Source organism: Pongo pygmaeus, chromosome 9, assembly GCF_028885625.2.
Source record: "Pongo pygmaeus isolate AG05252 chromosome 9, NHGRI_mPonPyg2-v2.0_pri, whole genome shotgun sequence".
Classification (NCBI taxonomy): Eukaryota; Metazoa; Chordata; class Mammalia; order Primates; family Hominidae; genus Pongo; species Pongo pygmaeus.
This window is the reverse complement of record NC_072382.2, coordinates 64,284,808-64,303,744: the sequence shown is the minus strand read 5'-3', so window position 1 is coordinate 64,303,744 and position 18,937 is coordinate 64,284,808. Positions and strand designations below refer to the sequence as shown.

The 18,937-nt window shown below is 35.1% G+C and overlaps 1 protein-coding gene across 8 annotated transcripts in view; it reads left to right on the top strand.

Annotated features, from left to right (window-relative positions):
• USP47 (ubiquitin specific peptidase 47) overlaps positions 1-18,937 on the top strand; it is a 116,575-nt gene that overhangs the window by 23,990 nt on the left and 73,648 nt on the right. For 3 of the 8 annotated variants that reach the window (XM_063671148.1, XM_054437472.2, XM_054437474.2), the window contains one exon: positions 15,204-15,407. The exons of 2 other annotated variants lie outside the window; for them this stretch is intronic. In XM_063671148.1, the coding sequence (XP_063527218.1) occupies positions 15,204-15,407 (204 nt within the window). Of the gene's footprint in view, positions 1-8,914; positions 9,031-15,203; positions 15,408-18,937 lie in introns of those variants that run through there. 3 more of the 8 variants (XM_063671147.1, XM_054437470.2, XM_054437475.2) reach the window with 2 other exon arrangements.

Below are 18,937 nucleotides of genomic sequence, written 5' to 3'. Positions count from 1 at the left end.
GATTTCTCTATGATTCCTGAAGGATATTTTCACTGGATATGTAATTCTGGGTTGACAGCTCTTCTTTCAGCCCTTGAAGTGTTGTGCCACTTCCTTCTGCCTCTGTTGTGATGTGATCAGAGAAATCTGCTGTCATTTGAATTGTTTTACCCTTATAGTTAAGATGGGTTTTCCCCCAAATACTTGAAAAAATCTTTGTCTTTAGTTCTTAAGGGATTTGATTATGATGCGTCTTGAGATGGATTTCTTTAGGTTTACCTTATTTGGGGTTTGCTCAGCTTCTTGAGTATGTAGGTTAATGTCTTTTGCCAAATTTGGGAAGTTTTCAGTAGTTATTTCTTTGAGTACTTTTTAAACCTGCCCTCTTTCTCCTTTTCTTCCCGGATTTGAATGACATGAATGTTGGATCTTTCGTTATAGTCCTGCAGGTGCTTGCCACTGATCATTGTTTTAGGGTCTGTTTTTTTTCTTTATTGTTCAAACTGGGTAATTTCCATTGTTTTTGTCTTCAGTTCACTGATTCTTTTGTCCCATCTGCATTCTGCTGTTGGGCCCACCTAATTAGTTTTCATTTCGGTTTTATCTGTTATTTATTTGCTGAGACTTTCTGTTTTTTTCAGGCGTTTCATGTATGTTAGTAATTGCTTGTTGAAACATTGCTGGATCTTGTGGTAATACTATGTTTAATTTTGTGAGTAACCACCAGACTGTTTTCCACAGTGGCTGCGCCATTTTACATTCCTGCTGGCAATGCACAAGAGTTCCAGTTTCCCCACATCCTTACCAACACTTTTTATTTATTTTCCTTATCTCTCTCTCTCTTTTTCCATTTCAATGGCCATCTTATAATGGGTGTGAAGTCGTTACTTTTTGTGGTTTCTGATTTGCATTTCCCTGATGATTACTGACGTTGACCATCTTTTTATGTGCTTGTTGGCTATTTTTAAATATTCTTTGGAGAAACGTTTAAGTTCTTTGTCCATTTTTTAATCAGGGTATTAGGGTTTTTCTGTTGTTAAGTTATAAGAATTCTTTATATATTTGGGGTATTAATCTCTTATAAGATACATGGTTTGCAAATATTTTCTCCCATTCTGAGTTGTCTTTTTACTCTGATAGTACCCTTTGATGTACAAAAGTTTTAATTTTGATGAAGTCCAAGTTATTTCTTTTTCTTTTGCTGCCTGTGTCTTGGTATCATTTCCAAGAAATCATTGCCAAATCCAATATCATGAAACTTTTTCCCTTTGTTTTCTTCTAAGAGTTTTTATAGTTTTAGCTCTTACATATAGGTCTTTATCTATTTTGAGTTAATCTTTTTTAGCTATTCATTTCTCTCCTATCTCCTTTGTTAAAGAGAAAATAAAAGCTTCGTGACCAAAGATTGAACACTGAGTAACAATTTTACTATTAAGCTGGGAACTAGATCCAGTAACAAAGGGGTGGTGGTCAGGATAAGACTCAAGGCTCAGGAGAGGGAAAGTGATAGGTTTTTTAAGAGCTGAAACCCATGAACAATCTGTTTCATATCAGATAAGCAAAGTCTGTCTGTGCCTGATTAGATGGCATACGTGAGCTAATTGTTTAGGCATTGTGTTGCCCTGAGTTGGTGGTGGTTCTTCTGGAAAGTTGTCATGGTGATGAACATGATTATGGTACTAGGTGAAGGTGGCACTGTGGTAGTTTAGTAGAAATCAGGCATGTTTCACTGTCATCAGGCTAGGTGGCTAGGTCAGGATTCATCACCTTCCTTCTGGGGTCACTTTTTTCCTATAATACATGTTTTAAGGAGTTTCTTTAATGATAATCTGTAGGTGACAGAAATCTCTGTTTTTGCATTCCTGATAGATATTTTTGCTGTTTATAGCATTCTGGGATAACAGTTATTTTCTCTCACAACAATGAAAGTATCATGCTCCTGTCTTATGGCCCACATTTTTTCCTATTGACAAATTAGGCATTAGTCTAGTTGTTTCTTTTAAGGTAATCTGTTGTTTCTCTCTGACTGCATTTTTTTTTTGATTTTTAATTTTTACTTTTATTTTTTGAGACGAAGTTTCATTCTGTTGCCCAGGCTGGAGTTCAATGGTGCGATCTTGGCTCACTGTAACCTCTGCCTCCCGGATTCAAGCGATTCTCCTGCCTCAGCCTCCCAAGTAGTTGAGATTACAGGTGTGTGCCACCACACCCAGCTAATTTTGTATTTTTGGTAGAGATGGGGTTTCACCATGTTGGTCATGCTGGTCTTGAACTCCTGACCTCAGGTGATGCACCCACCCCAGGCCTTTCAAAGTGTTGGGATTATAGGCGTGAACCACTGTGCCTGGCCCTCTCTGACTACATGTAAATTCTTCTCCTTTTATTTACTCTGCTTGAGATTTGTTGAGATCCTCGACTCTATGGATTGGTGTCTTTCATTGGTTCCTGAAGGGTTCTAAGCCATTATTTATTTAAATATTCCCTCTGCTTTCATTCTCTCTCTTCAGGATAGATATTAGGTCTTCTTACTCTATCCTTCATGTCTCTTAATGCTCTAATGTTTTACATCTCTATGTCACTAGAAGTTTAGAAAATGTCTTTAGTTCTCTTATATAGAGTTCATTAATTCTTTTTTCAAATATTTCAAATATGCTGTTAAATTTTGTGTTTTTAATTTCTATTATTTTCTAGGAATTCTGCTCAGACTCAATTTCGAACCACTTTTTTATTTCTTGAAGCATGTTAAACATTTATTTTATAATGTAACTGATAGTTTCAATATTGAAGTTTTTGTGGATGTCATCTACTGTATTTTATTCTTAGCTGACTCTTTAATGGTACCATGTTTACATATGCACACAGTGATTTTTAAAAAATGTGAGCTGTTCATTTTTCTTATACTTATGAAAATAATTTTTGTGGAAATTAGTTGCACTTTGGAATATATGTGATTCCTTCCAGGAAGAATTTGTGATTGTTTCTGCCAGGTGCCTGGGAATATCACTATTCTAGAACCATTTTCAAAGCAATTCTTGGCTTGGAGTTTTTTTTTTTTTTTTTTTTTTTTTTAACCACCAGATGGTGTGAATTGGGGCTGCAGATCAGCATGAAGACCAGCATGTGGTTGCACATTCTCAGGAGTACCCTCCTCCCATCAGCTCCAAGGTTTTAAACAGGCAGTCCTCTTTCAGTCTCTAGGAAGGAGAGGTTGACAAATAGTAGAATAGACAAGGTTTTATTAACTAACTTTCCATTTGAGATAATTGTACATTTACTTGTAGTTTGGAGAAATAAAACAGAGATATCTCATGTACTCTTCACCCAGTCTACACTAATGGTAACACCTTATGGAACTATAATACACTATCAGAACCAAGATATTGACGTGATATAGTCAAGATATAGAACATTTTCTTCACCACAGGGATCCCTCATGTTGCCCTTTGTAACCACACTCACTTCCCTTTCACTCCCTATTCCCTGTTTAATCCCTGGCAATCACTAATCTCTTCTCCATTTCTATACTTGGTCATTTTAAGAGTGTTGTAAAAATGGAATCACAGATTGTAGAGTCTTTTGGGGTTGGTTTTTTAAAATTTAGTGTAATTTTCTGGAAGTTTATTCAGGTTGTTACATGTATCAATAGTTGGTTCCTATTTATTGCTTAGTAGTTTTCCATGATATGGATGTACTGTAATTTGTTTAACCATTTAGTTGATGAAAGACATCTGGGTTTGCAGTTTTGGGCTGTTGTGAGTAAAGCTGCTATAAGCATTCCTGTATTGGTTTTTGTGTGAACATAATTATTTCATCTGTGATAAATGTTGAAAAGTGCAATTTCTAAGTTGTATGGTAATTGTATATGTAGTTTTTTTTTTTTTTTAATTACCGGACTGTTTTCCAGAATAGCTGTACCATTTTACAGGAAGGCATGAGAGATTCAGTTTCTCTGCTTTGCCAGTGTTTGATGTTGCTATTTTTTTTTTATTTTAACCATTCTGAAAACGATGTGGTAATATTTCATTGTGGTATTAATTTGCATTTATCTAATGGTTAGTATGTTGTACATCTTTTTATGTGCTTATCTGCATCTGTTTATACTCTTCATTGAAATGTCTTTTCATGATTTTTGTCTATGTGCTAATTGGATTGTTTGCTTTTTTTTGTAGGTTTTCAGAGTTCTTTATATATTCTAGATACTAATCCTTTGTTGATTATGTGGTTTGAAATATTTTCTCCCAGTCTGTAACTTTTAATACTTAAGAGAATCTTTGCAGAGTAGACATTTTAAATTTTGATGAAGTCCAGTTTATCAATTTTTCCTTTTATGGATTATGATTTTGGTGTCAAGGCTAAGGACTCTGCCTAGCCTGAGTTCTGAGAACATTTTCTCCTATGTGTTTTCCTAAAGGTTTTATAGTTTTATGTTTTCCATTTATGTTTATGATCCACATTTATGTTAATTTTAATATAAGATGGAGAGTTGGTTGAGAATTTTTTTTTTTGCTTCTGGATGTCTAAATGAAATATTCCAGCATCATTTTTGGAAAGACTATTTTTCTTCCATTGAGTTGCTTTTGTACCTAGTCAGAAATCAGTTGTGCATATTTGTGTAGGTCTCTATTGTGACATTGATCTATTTATCTGTCTACAAATACCACACAGTCTTGATTACTGTTGCTGTATATTAAATCTTAAAATCAGGTAAACTGAGACCTTTCACTTTATTCTTTTTCAATATCCTTTTAGTTATTCTGATTCCTTTGCCTTTCCCTATAAATTTCAGGATAATCATCAAAATTTTCAAAAAATCTTGCTGGGATTTTGATAGGATTTGCATCAAACTTTGCTATGGTTTGAATGCTTGTCGTTTTCAAAATTCATGTGGAAATTTAGTTTCTATTATGATAGTATTGAGAGATGTCAAATACCTTTAAGAGGTATTTAGATCATGAGAGCTCTGCCCTCATGAATGGACAGGAGTGGGTTCATTATCGTGGGAGTGGGTTCACCCTCCCTTTCACCTTCTTTTTGCTCTTGCACCATGTGATGCCATTTGTCATGTTATGATGTAGCAGGAAAGCCCTTGCCAGATGCTGGCATCTTGATATTGGATTTCCTAGTCTCCAGAACTGTGAGCCAAAACAATTTCTGTGCTGGTAATTGGTGTATTTAGATCATTTATATTTGATGTAATGTTTAATATATTAGAGCTTAAGTGTGACGTTTTATTTTTTTGTTTTCTGTTTCTTTTTTTTTTTTCCTCTGTTATCCTTTTCTTGTTTTCCTGTGGGTTATTTGAACATTTGTCTAATTCTATTTTGATTAATTTATAGTATTTTTGTTGTTTCCCTTTATATAGCTTTCTCGGTGGCTTCAACTTATCACAGTCTACAGGTGTTATTTTACTAGTTCAAGTGAAATGTAGAAACCTTATCTCCCTTTATGACCCTACCCTGTTTATAATTGTGTTAAATATTTTCTTGACTTATAACCACATCAGACAATATTTTAGTTTTTTCCTCAACTGTCAAGTCTTTAATAAAAATTCAAGAGAAGGAAAATGTATTACATTTAGCTATATTTTTGCTTTCTGTGTTCTTTTTTCCTGATGTTCTAAGGTTTCTTTGATGATTTCTCTTTTGTTTAAAGAACTGTCTTTAGCTATTCCTTCCTGTAGGGTAGTTCCACTGAATGCAAATTCTTTGAGTTTTCCTTCATCTGAGAATGTCTTGAATTCCACTTGATTATTAAAGCAATTCCTGGGTCGTTCTTGAAGGGCATTTCTGCTGGTTATTGGATTCTGGTTTGACGGTTATTTTTTGTAAGCACCTGAGAAATACTGTGCCACTTCCTTCTGGCCTCCGTGGTTTCTGGTAAGAAAATTATCCTGCTTTTCTGTTCTTTCTCTTTTAATTCTTTTTCCTCTCTGTGTTTTAATTTTAATAGTTTCTTGTGCTGTGTCTTAAGCATTCATTCATTCATCTTCATCAGTGCTTACATTTGTTAATCCCATCCATGTTATTTGTTATCTTAGATACTTATTTTTTTCTCTTCATATGGGTCATAGTTTCCTGCTTCTTTGCATGTTTGTTTATTTCCAGTGGGATGCCAAACATTGAGAGTTTTACCTTGATGGGTCCTGGATGTTTTTTATTCCTGTAGATATTCTTGAGTTTTGTTCTTAGATGCAGATGGTTTATTTGTAAACAGTTTGATCCTTTTGAGTTTTGCTTTTAAGCTTTCTAAGGTTGGACCAGAGTAGTCTTTCGATTAGGTCTAATTTGGTCCCAGTACTAAGACAGTACCCTTTTGAGTACTCTTATCTGATGCCCTGTGCATTATGAGATTTTAAAAATTCTGCTTGGTGGGCAGCTGGATGCAGTGGCACACGCATGTAATCTCAGCGCTTTGGGAGGCGGAGGCGGATAGGTCATGAGGTCAAGAGATTGAGACCATCCTGGCCAACATGGTGAAACCCCGTCTCTACTAAAAAATGCAAAAATTATTTGGGCATGGTGGCGCATGCCTGTAATCCCAGCTACACGGGAGGCTGAGGCAGGAGAATTGCTTGAACCCAGGAGGCAGAGTTTGCAGTGAGCTGAGATGGCGCCACTGCACTCCAGCCTGGCAACAGAGCGAAACTCCCTCTCAAAAAAAAAAAAAAAAAAAAAAAAAAGAATTCTGGTTGGTGGGAACCTAAGTGAGCTCCAGGGATTCTTTCCTGTGGTTCTTTCCCTTGCCTCAGGCACTCTCTTTACATACATATGCTGATGAGAAATCAGCCAAACCCTCTAAGGGGATGCTCTGTAGGTCCCTTGGAGCTTGCTCTCTGCACAGTGTCCAGCTTTCTTCTGCCCTTTATCCTGCCCTGCGAGTTGTAGCTCTTTCCACCCCTTGAACTCCCAACTCTTTTAACTCAGGGAGATTGCTGGACTCCACCTGCCCTCTCCCTCCCTGCACTGCAGCCTAGAAGGTGGCTTACCTTTTTTGTTTCTGCTTTCACAGGGATCATTACCTATGTTGCCTCTTGTTCAGTGTTTGAAAATCATTGTTTCATACATTGGGAGATAAGGAGCACCAACAGGATTGGAATGTTAGATAAGATGAGAGAAGGACTTGATTGAGAAATAAACGATTCTGATTATCTTTTGCTATATAACAATCTGCCCCCAGATCTAGTGACTTTTCTCATAGATGTGCAGTTTGGGTAAGGTTAGGCTGAAACAGCTTGTTTCTGCTCTGACAGGCATCAGCTGGGGGCAGCAGAAAGGCTAGGGGCTGGAATCATCTGAAAGCTTCCTCATTCAACATGTAGGTGGTTGATGCTGGTTGTCTGCTGAGATCTCATTTGGGATGTGGCTGGAATATCTACACATAGTCTTTCCAGTGGCTACTTGGCTTCCTTCCTCACAGCATGGAGGCTGGGTTCTAACAGCAAGGAGCTGAGGGCCAGGAGGAAGTTATTACACCTTTTCTAACCCAGCCTTGAAAATCATGCTGTGTATTACAGGGAGTCACTAAGGCTGGTCTATATTAAAGGGGACTGGAATTAGCCTCCTACTTTTGCTGGAGGCAAGTTAGACTCCTACTTTACATAGGGAGGCAAGTCAAAGAATTTGTGGACATGTTTTAAAGCCCCACAGCAGTGATACTTGAGCAAAGGAGGTGAGGACATCCAGGGAAAAGTATTCCAGGTACATGGTACAGATACATAAAGACCCTGAAGGATGATGGATGCCTGATAGTTTAGATTTGTTTATAGTTTAGTTACCACTGCACAACATCACCTCCTTGAGGGCAGGGTGAACAGTGTTGGGAGAAGAGTGTTAAAAGATAGTTGCAGTTCAACAATTTTTTTGTGGAAGGCACCATGTATTAAAAATTCTAAAAATGAGTACATATACTTTGATCTAGTAATTCTTTCTTTGAGAAATTATCTTAAGGAAAAATTATACAAACAAGCAATGCTGTGGTGAATGTTTGGAGGGGCTTAAATGCCCATTAATAGCAGATTAGTTAAATTATGGTTTGTCTATATAATGGAACACTGCAGTTTTTAAATGTTTTGGCACAGAAAAACAGTGAGTATTGAGGGACAAGAAGTAGATTTCAATTACTGGTATATGAAATTGTCCTATTTGGTTAAAAGTACTCTATATAATAAATATTATATGTGCATAGACTGGAGAAGATGAGATGAGAGCAATGGTGGCTATTTTAGAGTTGCTTTTCAGAAAACTATGTTGCTCTTATAACAGAAATATATTTCTATTGTAAAAGTAAAAGCACCTTTTAAAAGAATATGTTGATTTCTTTTTATTAACTAAAGAAGGGAGAATAAGACAAAATATATACAGAAAAAGTGTAGAGTGATGTAAAATCAAGATTTTTCAAGAGATTATCTCTTGATTATAGGTTACTTTTATTTCCTTTTATATGTTTTTGTATTAATTGTAATTTAATTGTTAAACTCATAAGAAGAAGATATATATTAAAATAAAATAGTTGTGAGGGATATTGTTAAGCAGCCTTGTTTTAAGAGTAGCTATCATGTGAAAAATTCAAATTTAGAGACTAGCAAAATCAAGAGATCTCTTGGTTTCCTTTAGTGCAGAGAACTGCAGAGTTTCTTTACTGGACACAAAATATTATGTGACTTAACAACATTCAATTTACACACAATTCTTAAGCTATCATTCTTTATTAAAATGTGGCTATTTTCCATATTTATCTTATTCTTTATCACCTCTTTATCATAGATTTTTAGTAACCTTGCACATTCATGAATAAAATTCTGGATGATGTACTAATACTTTAATTAATACATATTTTATTGCAAAAATGTTTTTAGGTTAATTGTTCTCATTTCACTGTCTTTTCCCTTTATTTTATATAAATAATTTGTAATTCATTTTGTTCTTATATACCATAGGATGTGTTTTGGAGATGCAGACAAAATATCTTTGATGAAATGAAGAAGAAATTTTTACAGGTAGACTGCTGATGTAATTGCTTTAATGTGATAATCAGCAGAGCAAGTAACAGCATGTTAGTATTTTTATTTAATATCAAGGCATGTCTTATGTTTTATGCTTGTTTGGCTATTTTATTTCTACCCAATTTTAATAATAAAAAAGTCACCTTAAATGAATTTGTGTCTGATAGTACCTTGTTTTTAACTAGTGAATGAGGGAGGAAAAACTGATAGAAAAACTAAAGAACCCTTTGTTATGATGTTGGGTATGATAGTTGCCTATTTTTCCAGATATATTTATTTTCTGAAATATTAATAATTTAGGAAATTAAATCATTTAAAAATTTACAAAGTCAAAATCCAGAAATCCTATTACTACTGACTTCTTGAGAGCCTGTGTGCACTACAGACTTAAACTTCCATGTGATGTAGCATTCTGGTCTAACCTTTACTTAATACTTGATTTTCCTTCAGTCCCTTTGCTCTGTTTTTTTCCCCAGAGTTGCTCCTTTAATCTCTCTTATCCTTCCCAAGTGTGGCAAGAGACCACTTAGAAAAAGATCACGTAGATAACATCAGAGTTGGCTGCGGTTTTGAGGTGGGATGGAGGGAGTATCTTAAAAATAAAATCTCTTTTTTTAATGTAAGTTAGGACCTTCATTAATAGCCTTAGAAATGTTACTTGTTAAAATAAAAATGAAGAGTCTAAATGAAGCTGATACTTTTTTTTTTTTTTGAGACAGAGTTTTGCTCTTACTGCCCAGGCTGGAGTGCAATGGTGCGATCTCGGCTCACTGCAACCTCTGCCTCCTGGGTTCAAGCAATTCTCCTGCCTCAGCCTCCCAAGTAGCTGGGATTACAGGCGTACACCACCATGCTGGCTAATTTTTTTATTTTTCATAGAGACAAGGTTTTGCCATGTTGGCCAGGCTAGTCTTGAACTCCTGACCTCAGGTGATCCACCCTCCTTGGCCTCCCAAAGTGCTGGGATTACAGGTGTGAGCCACCATGCCCGGCAGCTGATATGTTTTATAAATTTCAACCAGCAAAAATATTCATACTATCAGTTCTGTTTTAAAATCTGTGGCAATGCATTAATCTTGAACTGTGGATATCCAGATGGGTAATGCTCTAAGGCCTAATTACTTAGCTTATGGCAGCTCCTGTACCAAAAGGGAGAGAAAATGGACTTATTGTATGCATGTGTGTGTGCGTGTGTGTGTGTAAAAGCTTGTAACCATAATAATATTATTTGCAATAACATTGAAAGGAAGAAAGTCTTAGCATGGGTTGAATTTAGAGGTAAAGTGGTACCTTCATAATTTTAATTTTTTCTCTTAGAAATATTTAAATTTGATAATTTTGAATTTTATTTGATATTAGCTTACATTCTGTATGCTGATGCCATTCTGAACCTATACCATCAATTTTAAACCTCAGTGTGTATTCTTTAATAAGAAACACATAGGAGTATTTTTTTGAAACAAAAATTATGATGTTATCAGAGAACTCAGATTTGAACTTAAAACTATTGGGAATGTCAAGAAAAGGAGACAAGATGACTTAAGAGGCAAACATCCCTTCAGCGGGCTCTAAAATGTCTTAGAACTATGCCAATGACTTCTAGATGTTTCTAGCAGTTAAGTGTATCTTTGGAAGTGCTTTTTATCCCAATATGTTTCACCTTTTATAAACAAGACTATGGTTTTATTCTTTTTACTTTTTTTTTTCTTTGAGACAGAGTCTTGCTGTCTCGCAGGCTGGAGTGCAGTGGCACGATCTCAGCTCACTGCAAACTCCACCTCCCAGGTTCAAGCGATTCTCCTGCTTCTGCCTTCCAAGTAGCTGAGGTTACAGGCGTTTGCCACCACACCCAGCAAATTTTGTATTATTTGTAGAGACAGAGTTTTGCCCTGTTGGCCAGGTTGGTCTCTAACTCCTGACCTGAAGTGTTCCTCCACCTCGGCCTGCCAAAGTGCAGTGATTACAGATGGGAGACACCTCACCTGGCCATTTTTACTTTTTTAAAAAGGATTTTTTTCTTCAAACTTTGCTAGGAAATCTAGCTTTGTTTCTGCAATGAACGTAGACACAGAGCACTCTATTAGCATATACAGTAAATATAACTGCTGTTGACTTTCCCCTTAGTCTCGTAAGTGTAATATTGCTATGAGTTGTCTGTAAAATAAATAGTTTCAACTTTAGGATTTATACCTTTTTTTGTACTTGGCTAGATTTTCTTTGTAGAAAACTTTGTCCTCTTCAAATAGCGCATCTAAACTACATTAAATGTTTTTCTAAATGGAATATGCTTTAGGCTTTTCTAAAATTTTGCACTTGTTTTCTCTTACCTCAGGTTCATCAGAGAACTCTTTTGACTAAAAATTTTTGCTCCCTTCCCTAAATCATGATGTATCCTCAGATGCCTTTTCTTAATGTTGGATGTAGTACTTAAATGAAAAGTAGTACCCTTCCCTCCCTACCAGCAGCACCATCATCATACTTTCCCCACTTGAACTTGGATGTGCTCGAAGGTGTTTAGGTATATTTATTTTTTATCTATTACTATGTAACAGTGGACCCTAAAGTTTAGTGACTTAATAGGGCAATTAGTTTATTTGTTCAGATTTCTGTGGGATGGGATTGGGGTCAGGGCTCACCAACTATTCAGTTCTGCTCCAGGTGGCATCATCTAGAATTACTTGGCTCCATTAAGTTGGTGGCAGTCGTTGAATGGAACGTCCAAAAGGCTTTTCTCATATCAGGCACCTCAGTGTCTCCACCAAGTGGCTGCTTCCTCTCAATGTGGATTGCTAGGGCCTCCTCACAGCATGCTGATCCCAGGGTAACTGGATTTCTTACATGGTGGCTGGGTTATAAGAGGGAATGTTCCAAGAAATACAAAAGCAGAAACTGCTGGTTTCTTAAGGCTCTGCCTTAAGTTACACAATGTGACTTCTGTCACATTCTCTTGGTCTTAGATGGTCACGTCAGATTCATGAGAAAAGGAAAAAGAAAAAAGAATGGCAAAGAATTTTTTACTATCTTTAGTCCACCTCAAGACGTAATTGTTTTTACCTTTGGGCATAAGTAGGATCGGTTTTGGTTAGGGCTACAAAGAAGAAAGATAGCTGCCCTAATTTCCCATTTCCAGAAAAAATCTTTTTACATTTAAATGTTTTGGAAATGTTTCCTGCATGTTTAATTTATATTGTATAGGTTTTTTTCTCTTGAAAAGCTATTTAAAAAAAAAAAAAAAAAACTATTGCCACATCTTATTAGTGGTATCTTAAAATTGCAACAACAAAAAAATTGTTTTTTTCTCAGTTCCCAAATTGGAGAGGGGAAGGGAGGAGAGAAATTTTACTTTAGTGTGATTACTATTAGCAATGGTGATTCTAAAATTCAGATGAAGTCCACATGTTAGATTAAAGTATAGGTGAAATAAGAATGGGCCCAGAAAGTTGAGTGTAAAGTAGAATTTAGCAGTGGCTAGCTTACAGCTTTAAAGAAGAGCAGAGCTTTTTATCTGTTTAAATCATCCTACAACAGAATTCAAGAGTAAAATGTAATTTGCTGAGAAATTCTATGTATAAGGATTTTAAGGAAATAAAGTATATGAAGTTTTATGTAGGTGTTCATCACAGAATTATTTGTAAAAGTATAATAAAGTCTAAGAGTCAATAAAATAGAATTTATTAAGTAAATTATTATTCATATACTAACAAATACTACTTAGCTGTTAAAATGATGAGTTAGGAAAAGCTTTACAGGGAAAGATTGCATGATATAAGAAAGATGTTAGAAAACAGCATGTGTATTCTAATCCAGTGTTTGTGATTATGTAGCATGCATGCGTAGCCTTTCTCTCTCTCTCTCTCTCTCTCTCTCTGTGTGTGTGTGTGTGTGTGTGTGTGTGTATGTGTGTGTGTATGTGTGTTTGCAGATAAGATATTTGGAAGGATATATGCCAGCATGCTAATAGTTATCTGTGGATTATAGAGTTACAGATTATTTCTATTTTTTCCTTTATACTCTTACTATTTTTTAAAAAAGCAAAATTATTTATATGTACAGAAAAGAAGGACTATTACTAAAAAGAATACAAGCCACACATGAGATTGAATTTTGTTTTTTTCTGTATAATACATTTAGTCTTTAGATAGGATTTCATTGAGGGATAATTTTCCCACATGGAAGGAGAGGCATCTGGAGTGCTTGGACCCTGCATTCACATATTTAGGGAAAGAACCAGGAACTGCTAATGTCTGGCCATATAATGTTGCCACATCACCGTTCTTATGTATGATTACTATTACAGCACTTTTGATTTCTAAATTCTTAGAGTTGTCTTCCTTTGACCATCAACTCCAGCTTATTTGAAGCTTTAAAATCTGGCTACTACAGTATTTTATACCAGGAACACTGAATCATTCAGACTTGATCTATCCCTGAAGTATACTATTGAATCTATAAAAGTGTACGTTTTGTAATTGAAATTTATTTTGAGTCATTTACTCTTTCATCATAAACCAGCATTTTTAAAAAGATCTATTTTATTTTTTTTAGTTTAGGGTTAAAATGTGTAAAATAATCTGTTAAATGTGTTAATATAACATCTAAAATATATAGGTGAAGGCTTTTTTATCTTTTTTGAAATGTATGCTAATGATGTTCTTTTGTTTCTTTTACTTCACAGAAATGTATTTTCTTTTTAAGTAAGTTATTAGTAATTAAATATTTGGATGTGTCTGAATTGTAGTGCTACCCAATTTATTTTAAATATTATACTTTTATAGCAACTTACTTTTGTTCTAAACTAATTGGAGTAACTTTAGTTTAAATGATCTCTTGCAAACCCAAAATTGTGTGTCACAGAAACAAATGATAATTGTATTACTTCAACAAACAAAAAACTTTGTGGCTATCCCATCTTCAGTACTAGCCAATTATAATTATTCTTATTTAAAAATGGATAATATAGAAGCAACAAAAGGTTGGGGTTGATAGTGTTATAAAAACTAAGGAAGAAATAAATTTTTGTGTACACCACCAGTTTGTAGAGATCATATTTCTGAATAGCCCATTATGGAGATGGTGAGACATCTCCCAGTTTAATGCCACACCTGACTTTCAGGGAAAGCAAGAAATTTACATCATCAGATTTGTATATCAGAAATACTATTCGGGGTTGAAGGAATATAAGATTGGAAGAAGTTAAACTTCTTAGGAAGCTGTTCCATAATTTTGTTGTAGGATATTCTTATTGCTGCAGGCAGGAATAAAGTGAAGGAGGTAGTTCAAGAGATATTCAAAAGGTAGAATTGATAGGATTTGGAGACTATGTGAGGTAAAGAGGGAAGGACAAGGAAGATGCTCATTTCAGCTCTTTGGTTTCAGCAGCTAGGCAGATGATGGTGCCATTCATTGAGATGGCCATTATAGAAGGAGGGAAAGGAGTTTATTCCAATAAAGTATCTTTGATGTAGTCTTTTACCCCTGTGGAAAGTGGAAAAGTGGTGTCCTTTAACAGCTTGAGGGAGGGCATAGCTTATTTGAGAAAGTTTAAGCAGGAAGGATAATTTGTGACCCTAATTCCTTTCTGTATTGGTAATTGAAACTGTTTCCTTGTTTTTCCTTCCCCCTCCTCCTGGCTCATCTGTTTGGATAAGCTTGTCAGCTCCCGACACGTTAATAAATGGAGCTTTTTGGACATCTGGACTTATGGGTACAGCAGCGTAAAGATCAGGAGATGTGGTCGCCTGTATCCCTTAGTTATAGATTTTTTAATCTTTAGACAATCCTTACTGCATTTTTGCGCAATTCCCATTTTTTTTTTTAGGAGACCCAGAAATACTTGATTTGACTGTGGCCAGCATGGTAATGACACATTTTTTAAGGATGAGATTTTATAATTTCTAACTTGAAATTGCTTAAATATTACTATCTTCATGGCTTATTGACCATGGATTTACAGTCTTAAAGGTAAAAGCAAATATCTCCAAGAATGATTGTTGATTCTGAAATGTGCCCTGATTTTTCCAAAACAAGCATATATGGTGCTTATATGTTTGACATATCCATTAGAATGTGTTTCAGACTACAATAAAACAGAGAAAATAGCACAGAGAAAATACTTAATATTTTGTGAGGTCTTTTACATTTAATCATAAAATTTTATGGCTAATTATACTTTTGTTTTGCTTTAAAGATAATATATAAAGTCATATTTTTCTTAAAATTTCAGATAGAAAATGCTGCTGAAGAACCTAGAGTCTTATGTATTATACAAGATACTACTAATTCAAAGACAGTGAATGAACGGATCACTTTAAATTTACCAGCATCTACTCCAGTCAGAAAGCTCTTTGAAGATGTGGCCAACAAAGTAGGCTACATAAATGGAACCTTTGATTTGGTGTGGGGAAATGGAGTCAATACTGCTGATATGGTAAAATCCTAGACTTAAGCTTCTAAAAATGTTATTATAGCCATTGTTGTTGTTGTTACTAATGATAATGTTAAATCCTGGAACTCTTTTAAAATCATAAACAAATGTATAACAACTATAGTAAGAGCCTATGTGCAGCTCAGTAATTGGATCCTTCTTCTTCCTTTGCCTCCATTCTGGATTTAACATTTGCTCAAAGTTTACATAATGTCATTTCATCAGTTTTTTCATTCATGAAAGGTGACTCATAATATTGTCTCAACTAAAGAAAAATTTCTATATTTACTGAACAGAATGATGACCATCTTATATTTTTCCATGAAAAAAGATTGTAAAATCCTATTTTATGATCTGATTTTTGGAAAAGAAGAAAAATATTCATAGTAAGAAAAATGGAAGCATATATGCTTCATACATTACAGTGTTAACCAAGATTATCTCTAGCTGACTATTTCTTTTTATTTGTGCGTCTATGTGCATTTCTGGGCAACTTTTTTGTATGTTTATTTTTCTTTGTATGAACGTGTGTAGCTTTTGACTTTTAACTCTCAAGCTTAAAAACGTTTTCAACGACTGCAGTCTTGTCAGATCTCTTTGAGGGTATACTTTCTAATTTTGGTCTTCTGTTCTATTAACTGTTTCCTTAATTATTTATCCTTTATTCATTATATTTAGTTTCTGTCTTTCATGGTGTAGCATTTCTTTAAATATTTAATGATTCTTATTTTCTGCTCATCTTTATATTTGAGAATCTCTGTTCACTTCTCTGTGGATGCTGATTAAACTTACCATATTCAGTTCTTGGTTGTTGTGGAAAAAGGGTGAGACATGCTGCTAGGTGTGATGTGTTTATACTTTGTTCTGGGATTGGCTGACTTCTGACTCTTTAGGGTTAGGAGTTGATCAGTACCTAGTTAGATAGCACTGTGCTACCTCTCCGGTCACAGTGCCCACTCTTTACCCTGACAGGAAATAGGCACTGCTGTCTGCTACGTAGTCCAAGGAGAAAAAGAGAAGAGATACCAAACTGATTAGAATGCCTTTTCCTACTTGCTCACTTTTAGCTGTTTCCTGGCCTCTATGTCTTGACCTTAGTCTGAAGTTCCTTACTACCTTTATCTCCACAGTAGTCTTCTCTTATAGGATCTTTGGGCTATGGTTCCCCTTAGTTTTATTTTTCCATAGATCTGATCTGTCTGTTTTCTATTTTTTAATTTCTCAAAATTTTTGGTTTGCTAAGCATGCTCTTTTTTGACATTTTATGGACTTTTGGGGAGGATTATTGGTAGACATGTTCTTAGGTCATCATTTGACCTAATCTTGTATTAATGTTTACTACCAAAATAAACAATTGCAATTATTAAAAAAATTTCTAGGAATCCTTGATAGACATCTCTCCTTGGACCATTTTTATAAGGACACTGATTCCATTCATGAGGGCCCCACCCTTGAGACCTAATCAGCTCCTAAGGCCCCACCACTTAATATCATTGCATTGGGGATTAGGTTTCAGTATATGAATTTTGGGGAGACATAAACACTCAGAACATAGCAGAGGCACTGATCACTTTTGCATGGGAGTGTGGTTAAGGAAGGAGACCATTGAGTTGGATCTCATCTGCGTTATTAGGGTAGTATTCTAGATAGCCTTTTTTGTTTCCTTTCTCTCTGTTCAAATTCACCCTACATAATAGTTAGAATTATTTTCAATCATCTAAAATTGTAGCACTTATGTCACCTTCTAGTTCAGTAACCATCAATCACTGCTCATTGCCCACTGATTAAAAATCTAAGACAAGCTACTATTGGTTCTTTAAGGCTTTATACTCTTAAATCCCAGATATTGGATTGATTTATTTTCTTAACATAGATTTCCATATTTTTCTGTCTAAGTTTTCCAGGAAAATACCTCTAACAGTCAATGAAGTTGAATGTGTATCCCTATGGTATTTGGAGTACATATTTTAAGTTGGTTCCACAGGAGAATCAAAGATGTTTGATGTTGCCTGATTTGCCCTTAAAATCATATTATGCTTTTTATTCCATAATATATTTGTTTTTTTTAAAATATAGAACTAATGTTTTAAACTGAAATTAACCAGTAAAATTGGTAGCCAGACAAGACATAGAAAGATAAACAATATTTAATCTGAGACTTTGAACACTTTCTGGTACATCGCCACATAATTTCTAGTGTTGTCCTTTTTCAATTTAAAGGATAGTTCTGTACTGTCCTAGGTGTCTTCCCAGGTCCTATTCATCTTTTACCCTTAAAAAGCCTTACTCAGTGTTTCCTCATGCCACTTTAAAAGTAATTTTTTTCTCTTTGACCTCCTATGCCCTTTGGCTGTGCCACTTATAGTTCCTTTTTGTTATAGGTGTTACTCATCTGTGTCTTTCCATTTCCAATGTAAGCATTTTCATTACAGGAACCTCGTATAAATTTCATATCCTCCATAAACATTCCTTCTAGGCATTCAAAAAGCATTTGTTAAATTATCTTCCACAATAGCTTTAAATAGCTGTATGTCAGGATTACCTGTTTCTTTCTTTTTAGCTGTTACTGTACTCGAGCTCTATTTCTGTATTTTTATTTGCCTTCTGTACATTTCTACAAATATGACTACTTTCTCCTGCTTACTGCGTAGTGCTGAATGGATACTCCTCAGAAAACTAAGCCCATTTAGCTACCCACCACCTTGTATACAGACACTTACTGAGGTAAAACACCTCTGTATTTCAGCTATGTGATCTGATCATGTCCCACCAGTGACTTTAAGGAACCCAGCAATCCCTTTCTTCTTTCCATGTGGCTGCTTTTAGCTTCAGGTTTTCTATGTCCTGTTTTTCTTGTGGATTGATAGATGTGAGCCAAAGTTAAGAGGTAGATCATATATTGGCTATTTTATTTACTTAACACGTCTTTTGCACTTACTGTGTTTATAGTATTCTAAGCTCTGTACAAATGTAATCTTTTTTAATGCTTATATTAATAACTACTCTATGAGGTAGATGCTACTACACCCTCATAGGTGAAGAAACTGAGTCATGGGGAAGTGAAATAACTTTCCAAAGTCACACAGATAGTAAGTAGCAGAATCTCTTACAGTTAATTTTTTTTGTCCTCAGTACCTGCACTTTTATACAATGTTAATCGGTGTTAATTTCCTAAGAAATAAAGGCATTTTCATAAAATGAGTGTAAGGAGACTCTGCCCATGTCTTTGAAACATTAAAAACATTTCTTAATGTAACAAAACGGTTTTAAAGATGTTTATCTCTACTCCCTCATTTTTCTCAACAGCAGTCTGGAGTGAGTGAGTAGGGCTTGGGGCATACAGAGTTTCCTCTCTCATCCACCAACTAGAGTATATTAGAATGACAGCTAGAGTTGAAATTGCCCTACCATATAAGTTAGGTGAAGACTTGACTCTTAGATGTTTAATTTTCAAAGGTCTGATCACAGTCACTTCCATACCCCCTGGGTCCTCTGAATCCTAGTGGTACATTTGAAATAGGTATCATTTACTA